The sequence below is a fragment of the Harmonia axyridis genome, chromosome 4, assembly GCF_914767665.1.
Source record: "Harmonia axyridis chromosome 4, icHarAxyr1.1, whole genome shotgun sequence".
Lineage (NCBI taxonomy): Eukaryota > Metazoa > Arthropoda > Insecta > Coleoptera > Coccinellidae > Harmonia > Harmonia axyridis.
In genome coordinates this window covers 13,936,616-13,955,755 of record NC_059504.1, presented here as the reverse complement: position 1 = coordinate 13,955,755, position 19,140 = coordinate 13,936,616, and the positions used below count along the sequence as shown (strand labels likewise).

At 34.0% G+C, this 19,140-nt stretch overlaps 1 protein-coding gene across 1 annotated transcript; it reads left to right on the top strand.

Annotated features, from left to right (window-relative positions):
* The first annotated feature begins 4,149 nt into the window (after nucleotides 1–4,149).
* LOC123678081 (matrilysin-like) lies at nucleotides 4,150–10,157 on the top strand. The gene is made up of 5 exons (XM_045614879.1): nucleotides 4,150–4,307; nucleotides 4,368–4,491; nucleotides 4,987–5,088; nucleotides 6,393–6,631; nucleotides 9,611–10,157. The coding sequence occupies exons 1-5, from the start codon at nucleotides 4,221–4,223 to the stop codon at nucleotides 9,968–9,970; spliced, it is 912 nt and encodes a 303-aa protein (XP_045470835.1). The 5' UTR covers nucleotides 4,150–4,220; the 3' UTR covers nucleotides 9,971–10,157.
* Nucleotides 10,158–19,140: the final 8,983 nt, after the last annotated feature.

Genomic DNA, 19,140 nt, shown 5'->3' with positions numbered 1-19,140 from the left:
GGAGATATTTCATTTACCTAATCGCTATCTGATAATATTTATTCTCAATATACAGAGACTGAGAGAAATCCAGCTTCGAGTGATAATCATGATCTAGAATCCTTGAAGATGCTTTCTATAATTAGGAGATCGGATTTTCAGAAGTTTAGTTTGAGGAAGGACAATTGGGAAAGCAGCTCGTTAGTATCAATTGCAGATAGCTATGTTGAGAGTTAACTACTTTCCTCGAGAATGGTTGAAATCTGTTTTTGTTCTCCTGCCTGAGACTAAACCACCATTAGCCTTATAATACATATATTTATTGAAATTGTTCTTGAAAATCATACATAACCGCATATGTATATGAGAAAAGTGGGGACTCTTCTTCCGACTCTTTTTATTTGTAACTTAACCACGATCTCAGTTGTGAGATTTTTTTGTTAACCTATGCCTTTCACAAGATAGTCTCTTCTTAACTGAAAGTTCTACAAAGGTTGCGCGTAGGGGAGAGTGGGGTAAGTGAGCCATACGGGGCATGTGCGTCTTTCGCAATATCTTCCTTAACCTACAATATATTCTGCAAAAATGAATACAGTTCACGAGTGAATCAATTACCTCGTGGTATCAATGAAAAACATTATGAAAAATAGTGGAACTTGATTAGTTATGGAGATTTATCGTAATATTATTTTTGTCTTGTTATATTTCAGGTGAATTAAACAAGGATTTTTCATAATTAATATGGAAATTCTGAATATTACATAGAATATATCATATAACATCAAACTCATGTTATTAGGCTTGATATTTAGAACGTTGCCAAACATAAGCGTACTTTCCAAAACATTAATTTCACTTCTTATGGCAAATTGGGGTAAGTGAGTCTCGAGTACTAAAATAATCACAAATTCACCCTATAAAAACCAACTCAAAGAAAAAGCAAAAACAGCGAGAACCAAAGCAGTCATAAGGACTTTGATAAAGCTGGACCAAGTTCTTTGAATAATAGGGACGAAAAGAGAATGAACTTTGAGGACAAAAAAAAAATTTACTGGAAAACCACCTACAATATCAGATGAAGAAAAAAACACAATGTAACGAAACAAATTGAAACAATTTTCATGAAGAATGAATAATGCACGGGCGTAGCCAGGTTTCAGTTTCGGGGGGGTTTTACATATCATAAAAAAATCTTATGTTTTTCTTTTTCAATATATCAACTTTAAAAGAGCCAACCCATTCAGTCTATTTTCACTAGTTTCATTTTTCAAGTATGTTTTGAGAAAAAAAGCATTTACAAAATCACTTTTTGAAATTTAGTTTATTTCTCTACATCGATTCCTATAAATATATTTAGGAAAAACTACCGTCGTAGTATTTATACAACAGAGTACTCAAATTCAAATTTATGAGTAGAAAGTTTATATGCAAAAAACCGGTACTATCGTTTGAGCCAGGTTTTTCGGACAAAAAACTTTATGGAAGAAAACGTCAGAAGATTACATTTCTTTGTATTTTTTTTTAATGTTCCGTCACAGAATTTTGGTGCTAAACCTCAGATTCGGATTCATAACCCAAAAAAATAAAGGGTGTTTTTTTAGAGCTATAGAACTTTAAATTGCAATAAAACAACGATGGATTATTCGATTGATATGCATTTTATTTATCCGCAAGATAATCTTGTGACATTACATTTTAAATATGATTTCTGGCATATGACCGACAATAAGGCTGGCTCGGATGTAGTCCAATCTGGACGTCCAATTTTCGATGACTTTTCCAACATTTGTGGCCGTATATCGGCAATAACACGGCGAATGTCTTCCAAATGGTCAAGGGTTTGTGGCTTATCCGCCTAGACCAATGACTTTACATAGACCCACAGAAAGTAGTCTAGCGGTGTTAAATCACAAGATCTTGGAGGCCAATTGGTCCAAAACGTGAAATTAGGCGATCACCAAACGTGTCTTCCAATAAATCGATTGTGGCACGAGCTGTGTGACATGTTGCGCCGTCTTGTTGGAACCACAGCTCTTGGACATCATGGTTGTTCAATGCAGGAATGAAAAAGTTAGTAATCATGGCTCTATACCGATAACCATTGACTGTAACGTTCTGGCCATCATCGTTTTTGAAGAAGTACGGACCAATGATTCCACCAGCCCATAAAGCGCACCAAACAGTCAGTTTTTCTGGATGTAACGGTGTTTCGACATACCCTTGAGGCTTAGCTTCACTCCAAATGCGGCAGTTTTGTTTGTTGATGTAGCCATTCAACCAGAAGTGCGCTTCATCGCTAAATAAAATAAAATGGACGTAGTGCGCGATACGTATTCCGCACAGAACCATTATTTTCGAAATGAAATTGCACTATTTTCAAGCGTTCTTCAGGCGTGAGTCTATTCATGATGAATTGCCAAACCGAACTGAGAATAAATCACTTGACAGCTGTTAAATCGGTCGCCATCTTGAACAGTAATGCCAACTTAAAGTTATATACCTCGAAAAAAACACCCGTTACAAACGATCGAAAAAATCAAACTAACCCATAACTCTCCTTTGAGGGGCACATGTGAGCACAAATTGACTGGATTACGTAGAGGTAATTTAATTCAAATTTCACATTACAAATTAATTGAACTGAGAGTGATAATTTCATTCACTTTTTACAAATTCCATTAAAAAATATTTTCGAGATTTTGAAAAAAAAAAAAAGGTTTTTTGACATCTTCAACATTTCGGGGGGGGGGTTTGAACCCCTAACCCCCCCCCTGGCTACGCCCGTGGAATAATGTGTATTAATATAGCGCCTCGATGAACGAAGAGTAGAAGGACTCACTTGCCCCACGATATGGAGCAAGTGAGGCATTTGAAGTTTTTTTTTTTCAAGTCAGAAATTCTCATCTAAGAATTATTATTTTGTTAAATTTGTGTATTGAATAATTATCTGAAATTGTGTCTCTATCAACAAACATTGTTTTATTCGCATTTTTTTGAGGAAATTATACCTCGTTAAAACGCAAGTTGTTTCTTGAAGTTATTCAAGAGAATAAGAGAGAATTAAGAGAGATACCTCGTTAAACCTTAAGGACCTTAAGGTGTCCCAGTTGCCCCACCCTCCCTTATTTATGTGAATTCAGGTACAAAAAAGGTTATAAGAAAAACCAAAAATTGCTGTGAAATTCGGTAAAGAAGGAAAATAGATTTCTGACTGTTATGCAAATTTCTAGGATTTCAGATATAATTTGAACGCGTAGAATATTTTGGTGGTTCTGTTCATTCTGTTTCATTCATTATTTTAAAACTATTTCGATTCAGTACTCAACATGTATAATTTTCATGTTTTCAATTGTGGGGAAAGGTTGATTATTATGATAGTATAAGGAATTCTTTATACTATGTTATTACCTATACAACGTTGCAAAGGTGAAAAATCGCTTAGTTGTCCTGATATACCTACTTGTGTTTGGGGTTGAATTTTTTGCGTTGAATAACAAAGATGATATTTTATTTATTGATTTGAACACAATATTCAGATTTGATTTGGAATTACTTCATTACTTCACTGAAGTATGATAGAGAAGTGAATCTTTTTTGTGTTATTTGAAAATATTCAACGCGTTCAAATAATACCTGAAATCTTAGACATTTACATAATGGACAAAAAATGTTTCTGATTTTTTATCGGAAATTCTTAAGAATTTTTGAGGACTACATATGTTGCCGGATAAATGTGAACCTATCTTAGATTGACACTCAATAAAAATTATTATAATGAGTTATTTCAATTAGGTATTTACCCAGTCCAATGAATGAAGACTTAAAGGTAACTCTGGATTCAAAAGTGAATTTCGATTAATAGAGTGACTGAACTGCTGATATTTACTTTAATTATCAGAAAAAAAAGCCTACAGTTTCGTGATATCAACTCAATGGACACCACAATGAAGTTAAAATGATATTGACAAACAATAATTTGCACAATTTTTGATGAAAAAAAAGCTTGATAATGAAGAAGATATATTCTTATTTTTTATTCAGAGCTGAAGTTTATCGTTATCTATTATTGCTGAAAGAATTTTTACGTAACATCATCAGGAGGAAAACATACGCTGATTCAGTCTTGAAATAAGTTTTTCGTAATTTTTCTTTCATAATGACATCACATCACATTGATTAGATTGAAATAAAAGGAAGAGAGGCATTTGAAATTTGACATAATTCCAAAGTTAAGATCCCAGATGGACGTGTTATATTTTAGTATCATACTAACATTTTTCTGTTTACCTATCGATGGGGCCAAATCCACTAAATTCAAAAAGACTGTGGTAAGTTTTATCATCTTTTCGATTCGTTTGTAATTATAACCCATAATTACTTTAATCAAGGAGTACTTAGCTCAATATGGCTACTTGGAAAAAAATTCTATGAGCAATAGCTCTTCGTTGAGTGGAAAATCCTTCAGGAACAGCTTGAGAGAATTTCAGTCTTTTGTTGGCATTCCAGTCACAGGTAAATATTGAAAATTTTGTTCAATCTACGAAGAAAAATGATTAAAGTATGGTCCACATAATAACAGCTCGATGTTTCCCAAAGTATAAGTTTTTCATAAAATGTAGGACAAGTCAATTTTTTTATTAATTTTTTTATTCAAACTCTTGGATGTAACATCAACTTCAGCTATATTTTGCAACTCTGAATGGAAAAATGTTTGGCGACATGAGCTGAATTGCTGAAAAGCGACAAACTCAAATATTACTATCGAGCAATTTAACCTGCTTGAATTTATCTCAAGTGGTATTCGACATGACTATTTCTCGAGAAAATTCTTCAATATTTCAGCAAGTTTTTCTGGAGTTGTTTCTCGATCTGAGGAGTAGTTTCTGTTCAGCAGTAATTCTAAACAATGATTCTACACAAATTTCCTCGTTTGTGTGGCATCAGTTTTTTTCGAGAAAATATTTCCGATATTTCCGTATGTTGAATTTACTGAATTTTTATTCGTAGGAAAGATGGACAAACCCACCATGAAGATGATGAGTGCTCCAAGATGTGGAGTACCAGATAAATCTAGGAAGTCAAATAGGGAGAAACGATATTCAACTCAAGGTAGGTAGTTTTTGGCACTTTATAGTCTATTGAGGTCTATAGTTGAAAGTTTTCGTGAATAGCAGATTACCTTTACCACGAGCCCCAAAGTAAGTTAGGTACAAAATTTGTTTGAGTATATCCGTTGAACTTCTAATATTTCTAGATGTGAAGAGTTTTCCAAGAAGAAGTTCCATTCTTATAAAAAAAAATGAGTATATTTTAAGAGAAATCAATGTATGCCAAAGTATATCACTATATCAGTCGTCGCGGCTACACTTGCAGAAACATATTCTTTTCATGAAATTGCCTATGACCAATTCTCATATTTGCGATTGTATGTCCTCGATAACTTCATGAATTTCGTCTTTAAGGTCTTGAATCGATTATGGAGCATTGGCATAGACCTTATCTTTCACGTGGCCCCAATGTCTAAAGGCGTTGAATCACCAGATCTCTGTATCCAATTGTGATCACCTCTTCGAAAAAACACGACCAGGAATCTTTTCTTGCAAAATTGCGATCGTTTCTTTTTGTTTTTTTGCTTGTGGAGCACGTAGTAGCGTCTTGTTGAAAATAAACATCGTCCACATCAATCTTCCTATTGTGGCCATAAAAAAATCATTGATCATAACTTGGTAGCGCAATCCGTAAAAGTTGTACCAGCCTCGTTTTCGAATGAGTAAGATCCAATCACAATACCAGCCCAAAAACCGCATAAACTAGTGAGACGTTGAGGATGGAGATGCTTTTCAACAATTATTCTTGGATTTTCCGACCTCAAGTACGAGAAATCTGCTTAATAACGTAACCTCCGAGGTGAAAATGGGCCTAATCACTGAGAAAGATTGTTCGATGAAAATCAGATCATTTAGATGCATTTCAAGGAACTGATCAGCGAAGATATGACGTTGCTGGTGATCAATCTGCTTGAGGCTATATATATCTTCTATAACCGGAAGTGCCGGAACTTTGAAAATATTTTGGCTGAATAGGGCATCATGAACAATGTCATATTCCGAATTTTCAGATTTCAAATCGGCCCCGTTCTTCAGAAACGCCTAATAGGCCGTCGATCTTGAACACCCTGTGTATACATATTATCGTATAGTTGAACAATTTTTTGAGGTAATGCTCAATTCGTATTTACTCTAATTGAGTAACACTTCAGTCAATTAGACCCGGACTCAACCAGTGAAATACATTTTTGCTTGAAAATTTTACTTTATTCCTCAACATAGTCATCTTCAAGTTGGAAAGTTTTTCATTTCATCGAACACTCATTAAAACCGAGAAAAAAAATTCTTATATGTTTGTGTTTTTAGTTTTTATATGGAATACGAAACATTTGACCTACAAAATATCTAAGTATACGAAACAACTCAAAAGAAAAGAAATAGACAGAACCATACAGAAAGCCACCAATTTATGGTCGAAGTACACAGATTTAACGTTCGAACCATCTAAACGAGGTAAAATAGACATCAGATTCGAAAAAGGACATCATGGACCTCATTCCCCCTTCGATGGACCTGGTGGGGCACTAGCACATGCATTCTATCCTGTAAGTTTGTTTCTCTATCTCAGATTTCAGTATCGTAATGAGTTCATTACAGTACTAAAAACAGTGCTATATGAACCCATTACAGCACTCATGCGTTCGCATTCGTGTTGGAATAGGATCATGGGCGCCCGCAGGGGGGGGCCAGGGGGGGCCATGGCCCCCCCTGAGATTTTGGATGCCTCATTTTTCAGCACAACACCCTCAATATTACTTTCTCAATCCAGAGGTCAAGGAAAAAAGGAAAGTAATAGATTCACAACTATTTTCCGGTTTTCAATGGAATTACATACTATACATATAATCCATAATCGGCAGAGGTATTTTTTGAATTAAAAACTTTTTTAGGCGCGTTGAGCACTTCTTGGGTGAAGAAAAATCATGGAATCGAAAGCACTCCATGCGTGTCAATTTGTTTATAAATTCATCTTATACACTGCGTCCGTAACCGTTAAGTATGGAACAATATTCATTTTCAGCTAAACAGACCATTTTAAGGAATAATCCTGAAACATGTCGATTCTTTATTTTAATTTACCGTATTTTGAAATAATAATCTAATATACAGGGTGAATTACTTTCGAGTAATGACGTCAGCGTCATTTTTTTTTAATGGAATACTCCCATTTTGACTCAATTTTCCGATTACTCTGGCTGAGCAGATTCCAAAAATGTATCACATGTTGATTCCAATTGGTACAGGGTGGACAAAAATACAATAGTTTTGTGTGTGCTCATAAAGTGACCCGTAATATTCTTTATTAGTTAAATTAACAATATTATCAAAAATACGGCAATTGGTTTGAATATAACACCCTGTAGTTTGTTACATTTTTAGATTGATAAAAATGTATAAAAATATGAAATAATTTCTTTCATATTCTGTCTGCTAGACCAAAAGTACCAAACATGTTTGGAAACAGCTCATTTTTATTAATCTAAAAATGTAACAAACTACAGGGTGTTACATTCAAACCAATTAGCGCTAGACAATAAGTATTTTTGATAATATTGTTAATTTAACTAATAAAGAATATTATGCGTTATTTTATGAGCACACACGAAACTATTGTATTTTTGTCCACCCTGTACCACTTTTAGTGATCTTTTGAAATTCAGAGTAGACGCTGGTGAAAAATATAAATACAGAAATAGAAAGAAACGGAATACTGATGTCGCCTACGACAATCATGGATGCCTTATTGTTTTTCAATTATTTTCATTTTGCCCCCCCTGAGAAAAATTTCTGCGGGCGCCCATGAATAGGATGCTATTCTACAACTTGTTTTAGAATACACTATTTCAATAAAAAAATGTGATCGATCGAAGAAAAAAGATTCTGACTATTTATTTGTAGCTCTCAATTGCACAGATCTGACCGACTTGAAATTAATAGTTATAATAATAAAGGTCTTTATTTTAACCCCACCATGTATAAAATATCAATTTCGACATTCGTGCTACGATGAATCTTAGAGCGGCGTCAGAATCATAGAAAATTCAAGTAGTATATCGAAAAAATGAGGAAAGTACTAACGTAAGTCAAAAAAAGTTAGGAGCTTCCGAGCACACGTTCATAAGTGCGGGAATTGAAACCTTGAAGATGTTCTATACAGTTCTGAGATCTCCGAAGATCTCTTCTAGTAAAGATTGGCGACAACAATGTCAAGCTCTTGTGTGAACCAACGTTTGGAAATTCATCCCTTTCCAGTCTTTTATATTCTTCACCCAGGAGGGTTGCCTCATTCCTGCTCCTTGTATTCTCTCTGTTTCGCCCTTTATCATAAACTTGAGCAATTGACACTGATCAACCTTGATCTTATTTCAACATCTGTATCTAGGCTGTCAGTTATTCAGAATCACAAGTACTTGATTTTGTTCATTTGTTTTATCAAACTATCGACCAATATCGATTCCTAGTGTTCTCTCCAAAGCTTTTGAGAGAGTGGTTTTCGAGAAAATGAAGGCATATTTGAATACATTAAATATCCTCAAAAAAGCCCACCACTGTTTTAAAGTTGGTTGCTTCACTCAGACGGTCGCACTCAAATTTGTTGAATCAGTTTACGAAATCTTGGATTTAAAATTACTGGTGGCAGAAATTTTTTTCGCTCTTTTTCTTTGATACTCTAGCATTTAGGTTCATCATTGATAAATGTTACAGTCTTGGCTTTAGAGTTATTTTTTGTGATTGGCTGCATAGTTTTCTCCATCACAGAAGTATGTCAGTGAGGAAGAGAAATGGGTGTTCCTCAGAGCTCTGTAATGGGACCTCTACTATTCTTGCTCTTCATAAAGGACTTGCCCCATCCTGCTTATTACTTATATTATCCACATGGATCGATGTTTTAGTTGGTTGATGTCCTATGCAGAAAAATTTATAATGCTTATGGAATAAGTAGACTGAAAACATCCCTACCACCTGGTTCTCTTATTGAGTCTTGTTAACTGTCATATCTCATACAATATTTTGCTTTCGGGAGACTGTGGCACAGAAAAGAGTTATGCGTCTCATTTTCGGTTTGAACTATCGAGCATCATGTCAACCTATGTTTGTCGCCAATGTGATTCTATCACTTCCATGTATACATATTCAAATATCATATATAGGCTTGTGATGAGACTAACTGGAAAAAACTTGCTAGTTCGCACGATCACAGAACACGTAATTCACAGGTGCTTCTGTTTCTTAAGCATTGCACTCATAATTTCGAACGTTCTCCATTATATCGAGGTATCAGATCAATCATGTGCCTTCTCATTGGAAATCTTCAAACAAATAAATATTCAGGAAAGTAATCAAGGAGTTATTTCTCCAAAAGTCCTTTTTCGGTTGAGGAATATCGGTCTGATTCGTTAATTCGTCAATAGAGTAGTAATTATTGTAAAAAATAGAATAGTTATAATAGTTTCTCCTCCGATAAACATGAAAAATCTAAAATATTGTATTTCAATATGGAAGATTCACCTCACTTTTTTCAGAGAAATGGAGGTGCCATACATTTTGACGACTCAGAACGTTGGAGGATTGGTCCTGGTCGTGGATTAGACTTATACCAGGTGGCAACACATGAATTTGGTCACAGTCTGGGACTCGGACACTCTAAAGTAAAGGAGTCTGTTATGTGGCCCTATTACCCCTATTCTTGGAAAAAAGATCTTCACCCTGATGATATAAAAGGAATTCAAAAATTATACGGAAAGAAATCTGGAGGTATACCAACTAATCGATCTAAAAACCAACCAAAACTACCTGTGAATAGAATTCACCCTATAAGAGGGTGGTTTGAAACAATTAAAAGATTAGAAATGATCGGGGTTTTTATGGGGGGAAGTAAATAGGAAGTTTTTCAGTTTATGAAAGAATATATTTCTTTTCAGTTGTTATCATCAATTGAATAAACTTTCTGAAATATAAGACAATTCGACTTGAATTATTCTAACAATGTTACTAGGCGTTTGCATGCAAATATATTTCAACTGACAAAAATTAAAATTACATGTTTTGAAAATAAATGTTTCTTCACAATCTGTGGTTTTCAGGTAGATATAATCTATATATATATAAATAAATGAATCCCTTTTTCCCTTGGTCACGGCATCACGAGTGAATGGCTGGACCGATTTCAGTAATTCTTTTGTTGTTGTAGGTATTTGTTATTATTAGGAGAAGGTTCTTATGTAAGGAAAAAATACGAATGTTTCACAGGAAACTAGAACATTTCACTTTTTTAATAAAATGATGTATCACTGGCAGTAATATTCACGTAGTTGACATTAAAACAAAGAAATGTAGTTTACATGCTCTTTGCAAATATATCGGTCAGAGTTGGTCTGTGGTCGGAGTTATAATAACAGAATACCTACATAATTCATTTACCATTTCTTAGTGTACTTTTCACATTGGTTTCTACAGGATAATTTGTAGTGTGTGTTTTTTTCTGAAGTGTTCGTTCAACAAGGTTAGTCAAATTAATATAGTGTTGGAAAGTTTTGACCGACCATTTATTTTCGGTTGAATTTTTGTTTCTAAAAATGCCGGCAATTAGACGTACAAACTTAAGTCGCAGAACCCGTAATGCTGCAAGTCAAAGAAATACAAGAGCAAGTCAAACTGATGAGCAACGTGAAACGCGGAATGAAGTTGGACAGAATCGATGGAACCGGAACCAACAAAATAGAAGTGTTGCGTTTAACCCCTATAGAGCTGCATTTAATTATAACAAAGAAATTGACTACAGTACACTGCATATCGTTGCAATTGGACCAAGGGTAGTCGCTAAGTGTTTGTGGCATTAATCTTGAAAATTCATGTTTTTCACATGGCCAGTTATATGTCGCCTGTTCCCGTGTCGGAATACCAACAACACTATTTAGACGCGCCAGAAAATAAAACTAAGAATATTGTGTATATCATAAAGCATTAGAATAATAAAAACTTTGTTTTTGGAATAATTTTGATTTATTAATATACCAACAGCAATACTTAATAAAGAAATTAACTTAATTCAGATAAAAAGGTAACAGATATTGTTTGATTATAGGGCGGTACAAAGTTCGCCGGGTCAGCTAGTGAATAGTTATTTATAATACAAGTGCAGAAGGCATTGATATTCTTCCACGAGTTCAAAATTCAAAAACGAGGCACGAAGTGGCGAGTTTTGGAATGAACGAGTGGTAGAATGAGCCTTCTGTACGGGTATTATACATTATTTTCTCTAATTCATTGCATTTTCATTGAAATTAATGAAATATTTCCATAAATATAATTTAGTGATTTTTGCATTGAAAAATGTTGGTTGGCAGAACTGATTTCTTTAAGGCAAATTGATGAATTGACAGATAAAGCCGTGGCGGAAAGTTCGGAGTACCAACATAGAATAATAAAATATAACCATGCAAACTGTGCGTTTCTGATATATTCTCGCACGATTTTGTTCTACAAGATGTGGAAGAATGAACGGAATAACCACAGAATTAGAGAAAAATATAGTTCACCGCTAGACTCCCCAATTCTGACAATCTATATCAAATTAATGATAAACGCTCAACGGGTTCCTAAGATGATCGAACTTTTTACGCTCATCAGGAATATTTTTGTCAGTGCGTAGATTAGCCTCAATTCCCTTGGCATCTATTTCATGGTTTCAAGATTCAAAATTTGTAGTCTTTTATCTTGATTATTATATTCATAAAGGCTTTGGTTGAAAACTGCTAAGCATTACTGAGTTATTTCATAGTCTTGATATGATCGTCAGTGAGCTGAAGTTTTATTATTATGATATTTTATCGCAAAATGTGCAATCTTCATTCTTCCATTTCCATAACGACTTCTTCAGATTGAAAAGTATAATCAGTTCGGTTCATTAAGGAACTCCGAACGATTAACATCACTTAAGGAGCGCACTGAAAAGAATTTTGACCTAAACAAAGAATCCACACAAGATTTGAGGCCTATGAACCCAATCGTTATTACGACAGTATCATATGGTTTCAATAAAGTGTTAAATTAACTTCTAGGAACTTCTTTTACACATTGTAATTACACCTCATTACTTTAAATGAAAAATTAGAGATGTGAATATGAGTTGTGAGTGTGTGGAAATTTGAGAAGACAAGAAAATTCTAGGATAGTTCATTCGTCATCTTAGGCGGGCTTGGGTGGAAATTTAAGTTGGAACTCCCAAGATATGTGACGTATTCAATGAGAATTAAGGATTAATTATACCATTTCGATTTCTACTAGCAAGATTGGTATTTGATTAAAATATGTTTTACCACCAAAATCTAACGTTAACAATTTGGGGATTACAATGTGTAACCGTGCAGTTTCGAACTTTTATCAGGTTCATCTTCAGACACTGAAGATTCTACAAATAATACAGAATATACATATGTACAAAAATGGCAAGAAAACTAAAAAAGGGCTTCGAAATTTGGTGAAGAAGGAGAAAACATTTTTGATCGTTAATCATATCGTTAATCCTGTGCAGAATTATTTCTACAAAAAAACTTTTTCCAATTCAACAAAAAAGTATTGGTTCAGTTGAAAGTTTTTTTTTTGTGGCCATGTCCCAGATATCAAAAATGTTTTCTCCTTCTTTACCAAAAATGATAAGAAAACTAAAAAAGGGCTTGAAATTTGGTAAAGAAGGAGAAAACATTTTTGATCGTTAATCATACCAGTAACTCCTGTGATACCTACACTACAGATTTATGTCTACAAAAAAACTTTTTCCAATTGAACAATGAACTATTTGAACAACTTATTGGTTAAGTTAAGGGCTAACCTTTAAGGACATGTCCTAGATGTCAAAAATGTTTTTCCTTCTTTACCAAATTTTAATTTCATGGCCCCTTTTTTGCTTAAGTAACCCCCCTAATCACTATTTTTGTACGTAGAATAGACTGAAATAATAAAAAATATAGGTTCTTATTTGAAAATCTTGAGTTTTGATGAATTTGAGTTGTCCAAGCTCATGATATTTTGATGAACACCCTGTAAATTGTTGATCCAAACTGCAAACAGTCTTATAATACTACGTATTTGCAGAATGGAAAATGATAGGGATTTTCTCGGAAAAAAATTGGTTTACAGGAATATTAAAAGAATGTGAGTCCTCGTCGCCACCATTTTGTTAATAAGAATCCTATTAACTCATGAACCGTTGAGTTTTTACCCAAGATGAGGCCTATTCCAGAAATTGTCATCAAAAAAGCTAATCTAATCTAATGATGAAATAATATACTGGGTGTGCCATTTGAAATAAGAAAATGAATAAATTAATTGTTTATTCGCCCAAACATATACAGCAGAAACATTAAATTAAGGAATAAATAATAGTGTCTCGATAAGTGTAGAAACCCTTTTTTCGAGATAATAAAAAAAGAAAAAAAAAGTGGTCCATTTCCGGTATAACCGGAAATTGTAGAAATCTGAAAATATTTTAGGGAGGAAGATCATTGTCTAAAACATGCAAATTTTCAGCACAAAATTGTAATCATTTTTCCATAAACTTCTGATAGGTCATCGCGGTGAATCACCCTGTAAATTTATTTGGAAAATTCATATTAGAATATTATGAGCAATCACCCCCTGAAGTTTGTCAAAGTAACAAGTAGATAAGTAGATATAGGCATTTTTTTTATTCGACATCAATTGTAACGAGCCTGCACCACGGGCGTAGCCAGGTTTCAGTTTCGGGGGGGGTTTTACATATTATAAAAAAAATCTTATATTGTTCTTTTTAGATATATCAACTTTAAAAGAGCTAACCCATTCAGTCTATTTTCACTAGTTTTATTTTTCAAGTATGTTTTGAGAAAAAAAGCATTTTCGAAATCACTTTTTGAAATTTAGTTTAGTTCTTCACATCGATTCCTATAAATATAGTTAGGAAAAAAATACCGTCGTAGTACTTATACAACAAAGTACTCAAATTCAAATTTATGAGTAGAAAGTTTATATGCAAAAAACCGGTAAAAAATGATAGTTATCACCTTTTTTGCATTTTTTTCAATGTTTTATCATGAAATTTTGGTGGCAATCTTCAGATTCGAATTCTGTACCCCAAAAACAGAGATAATAAATCGAAGAAATTAAAACTACCCCATCAACTGAGTTTTAGCAGAGATAGATATAATACGCCAATTTTGAACTATTGTGTGAGCCAGGTTTTTCGGACAAAAAACTTTATGGAAGAAAACGTCAGAAGATTAAATTTTTTTTGTATTTTTTTTTTATGTTCTGTCACAGAATTCGGATTCAGTACCCAAAAAAATAAATGGTGTTTTTTTTAGAGCTATAGAATTTTAAATTGCAATAAAACAACGATGGATTATTAGATTGATATGAATTTTATTTATCCGCAAGATAATCTTGTGGCATTACATTTTAAATATGATTTCTGGCATATGACCGACAAGGCTGGCTCGGATGTAGTCCAATCTGGACGTCCAATTTTCGATGACTTTTTCCAACATTTGTGGCCGTATATCGGCAAAAACACGGCGAATGTTGTCTTCCAAATGGTGAAGGGTTTGTGGCTTATCCGCATAGACCAATGACTTTACATAGCCCCACAGAAAGTAGTCTAGCGGTGTTAAATCACAAGATCTTGGAGGCCAATTGGTCCAAAACGTGAAATTAGGCGGTCACCAAACGTGTCTTCAAATAAATCGATTGTGGCACGAGCTGTGTGACATGTTGCGCCGTCTTGTTGGAACCACAGCTCCTGGACATCATGGTTGTTCAATTCAGGAATGAAAAAGTTAGTAATCATGGCTCTATACCGATCACCATTGACTGTAACGTTCTGGCCGTCATCGTTTTTGAAGAAGTACGGACCAATGATTCCACCAGCCCATGAAGCGCACCAAACAGTCAGTTATTCTGGATGTAACGGTGTTTCGACATACACTTGAGGATTAGCTTCACTCTAAATGCGGCAGTTTTGTTTGTTGACGTAGCCATTCAACCAGAAGTGCGCTTCATCGCTAATGGACGTAGTGCGCGATACGTATTCCGCCCAGAACCCTTATTTTCGAAATAGAATTGCACTATTTTCAAGCGTTCTTCAGGTGTGAGTCTATTCATGATGAATTGCCAAACCGAATTGAGAATAAATCACTTGACAGCAGTTAAATCGGTCGCCATATTGAACAGTAATGCTAACTTAAAGTTATATATCTCGAAAAAAACACCCGTTACATACGATCGAAAAAATCAAACTAACCCATAACTTTCCTTTGAGGGCCACATGTGAGCACAAATTGACTGGATTACGTAGAGGTAATTTAATTCAAATTTCACATTACAAATTAATTGAACTGAGAGTGATAATTTCATTCACTTTTTACAAATTCCATTAAAAAATATTTTCGAGATTTTGAAAAAAAATTTTTGACATCTTTAACATTTCGGGGGGGAGTTGAACCCCCAAACCCCCCCCCCCCCCTGGCTACGCCCGTGGCCTGAACTGATGATTTTACAGGGTGATTCAAACTGATATTTATCATTTCGGATGGACAGACAGAATTGAATTGGACCACGGATTTATAATAATCGAAATTACAGATATTATGACTGAATGATAGAGATAGAGCGATTCTGTTCAGAGAATTAGAGTTCAAAACCGAGATGTAAGTATTACGTTACGTTTCGCATGATTCATTTATTTCGTCAATGAAATTATCTTCAGGCCATTCTATGCGGAAATGAAGAATAGAGGAAATGGAACTGCGATAATTGGGAAATTGTGGTGAGTGTGGAGCAAACACGTATTTACTTAGGAAAGTGTCATATAAACTCATAAAAACGGATATTTCTTACAACACTGGGTGACTTATTATTAAAGGGCAACGCCCGATCTGATTAATAAATGAGAAGAAGGATAAAAAAACTGTGAGAGAAGTAATAACGTGAAGTCAGGAGCTTCTGAGCGTTTGTTCGAATTCGTATTCATGTGATTCTCTCAAGTTTCGAAGGAACCTTCTAATCTAACCGATATTTTACAGTCAAGTAGGTAGTAGATTTCTGCTTGATTGTATCTATAGTTTTAATAATAATATATAATAAAAATTTTTATTTTCTGACTTTAAATCACTACAGTACTAGTTACTAGGCCTTAACTCATATACAGGGTGGCCACTTTTTCAATGGGATTGTATTGGTAACTTTTAAACCATAAGAGTTAGAAGGTCGGTCAAATGGACAAAAAGTTGCATGCATAGAAGCATTATCAAGCAGTTCAAACAAATCGAGATTATCAGGGCCAGTTTTCGAGATATCATAAGAAAAGTAAATTATGTCATTTTGATTTTTCTTTTTTTCCCACTTCATTTCAAATATCATCAAAAAATGTCACAGGAATTTTTTATTTGACAGTAAATTATCCTCAATTTGACGTAATCAGATTTCGTATCCAACGTTTCGTACTCTTTGGGCCACCCTCAACCTAATTTTTTTCAATACGGACCTGCATATTTTATGACATTTTTCGAAATAACTTTTAACGCTGAATTCAACGATATATCATACAATGTCATTCAAAGTAGATTTTCAGGTGATTTTGACCCTTATCCAATTTTCTTCGGGTCGGATCTGTATTACCTTCATTTAGTTTAATTAGCAACATGCAATATGCAATAAATTTCGATAAGAAAATCAACTTACCCATCTTGAACTAAATGGAACATATTAGAATCAAAGCAAGAAACCAGTATACTGGTTTCTTGGTTCTTCTTCTATAATAATCATTTAAATATTTCAATTCATAATAATGAAACGAAAGTATCATTTAATGAAAGAAAAATCAAATGATTATTCGAAAGTAAATGAAAATTAATGAAGAACGTGTTCGAAATGTCCACCATTTTGTAAGATGCACTTTACGGTTCTGGAACCCATACTTCTTATACATTTGCTTGTTTGGTCTCCTTGAATACCTTTCAAAACATTCTCAATTTTCTCGCGAGGTATCACTATTGTTGTATTTGTCATTTGTTCCGTTGAAACAAATTACAGAATCGAAATTTATTTTGAGAGCATTACGATATAATTTTTGCAAGGCTTGGTATTCAAATTTAAAATCATTGTATTCGCCTCTCTTGACTATTTTATCAAGAGCAGTTTTTGTAAAATTCCATTCACTGGCCTCAGTTCTCGATTTTTTTTCTGGGTTCGATTGAATTTGGGTCAGAACATTGATATCGTTAATAGACTCGTTTTTTTTTACATACACACCATTAATTTTGGATGAGGGTCAAAATCTCCTGAAAATCAACTTTGAATGACATTGTATGACATATCGTTGAATTCAGCGTTAAAAGTTATTTCGAAAAGTGTCATAAAATATACAGATCCGTATTGAAAAAAATGAGGTTGAGGGTGGCCCAGAGAGCACGAAACGTTGGATACGAAATCTGATTACGTCAAATTGAGAATAATTTACTGTCAAATAAAAAATTCCTGTGACATTTTTTGATGATATTTGAAATGAAGTGGGAAAAAAAAGAAAAATCAAAATGACATAATTTACTTTTCTTATGATATCTCGAAAACCAGCCATGATAATCTCGATTTGTTTGAACTGCTTGATAATGCTTCTATGCATGCAACTTTTTGTCCATTTGACCGACCTCCTAACTCTTATCGTTTAAAAGTTACCAATACAATCCCATTGAAAAAGTGGCCACCCTGTATTAGCTAAAACTGAATGAACATTTCTTATAACATAATATACTAACTGACGACGAAACTGCAACACCCAGAAGGAGGTTTTTAAATTAAATTTTTTTTTGTAAAACATAGATAGTATAGTAAGGAGTAAATGATTGTATTTGAAATAATAAATAATTTTTGTTACTTAAATATTGTAGTCGTTTTTCAAATTTTACAACAAACGAGGAGATCCAAAGTCGATGTTTAGTTGCTCCAACTAAGTGAATTTGAAAGAGTTCGAATTATTGGTCTACGGTAGGCGGGGTTGTCATTTCGAGAAATCGCTAACCGTACGAACAGAAATCCATCTACTGTTATGAGATATTGTCAAGCGTGGTTTGATAATACCCAAAAGAGTAGGCACCGGACGTCGAAAGGGCACAAATGAAGTTCAAGATCGACTTATGGCCATTAGAGACCGATTTGCGACTACACGATCTTTGGCTGATGAGTGGTTAGGAAAACAAGGCCATCCTGTAACTGTCCGAAGGGTCTTTCGGACTGTAGCATTATCGACCCTATCTTGTGTTACCTCTGACGGTTGGGTTGTTTCAGGGTGTTGCAGTTTATTTGTCAGTTAGTATATCATCATTACAAAACTGAGGTATTTTTTTAGACCACAGCACATTTTATTTGGATTTTTTTGAGTCAGAGTTTGAGTAGAGTTAAAAGACGTAATGCTCCTGCAGAAGGGTGCATTCTGTAATTTCATAGTTCTTCTGTAATTATTTCTGAGTTGATTTGGTGTTCTGATGGGAGAGGCGTGAGATTCATTAAATTTTTTTTGGATGTTATATATTAATTTAATTGGTTCATAAACTTTCATTTTTTTCAATGTTTAATATTGATGTATTAGTGTATAGGCTGTCTTTTACTAATTATAATCCAATGAGTAAGAACACTGCTTTGATCACTCTTTTCTGATAACGTTGTAGCTGATCCATTTAGAGGGAAAACCACCACTTGGTTGCTCAGTTCAAAACAAAATTAGAGATAATTCTTCATACAAATCACCGATTTTTATGGGGTTTGCACATAATTTCCTCAAACAAAAATTTACATGGGAGAAAGTAGATATTTTTGATTTGCGAATGAAAAAATATTGATAACTTATCGTTTTTCGCAAAAAATTGATGATATGTACTTTCTAGATATCCTTAAAAAAGCCTACCAAAAATCATTACAAAAGAGGTAAAATTATAATTTCGTGAAAGTCATCGTACAGTGTTGCCTTCTACTTATTTTCTTCAACAAAAAAGAAGATGAAGTGAATGTTCAACTTCGTACACCA

Coding starts and splice junctions, on each gene's coding strand:
- LOC123678081 (XM_045614879.1), top strand. CDS start 4,221: ATGGACGTGTTATATTTTAGTATCATACTAACATTTTTCTGTTTACCT. Junction 4,492..4,986: donor TGTTGGCATTCCAGTCACAG/GTAAATATTGAA, acceptor TTTTATTCGTAG/GAAAGATGGACAAACCCACC. Junction 6,632..9,610: donor TAGCACATGCATTCTATCCT/GTAAGTTTGTTT, acceptor CACTTTTTTCAG/AGAAATGGAGGTGCCATACA.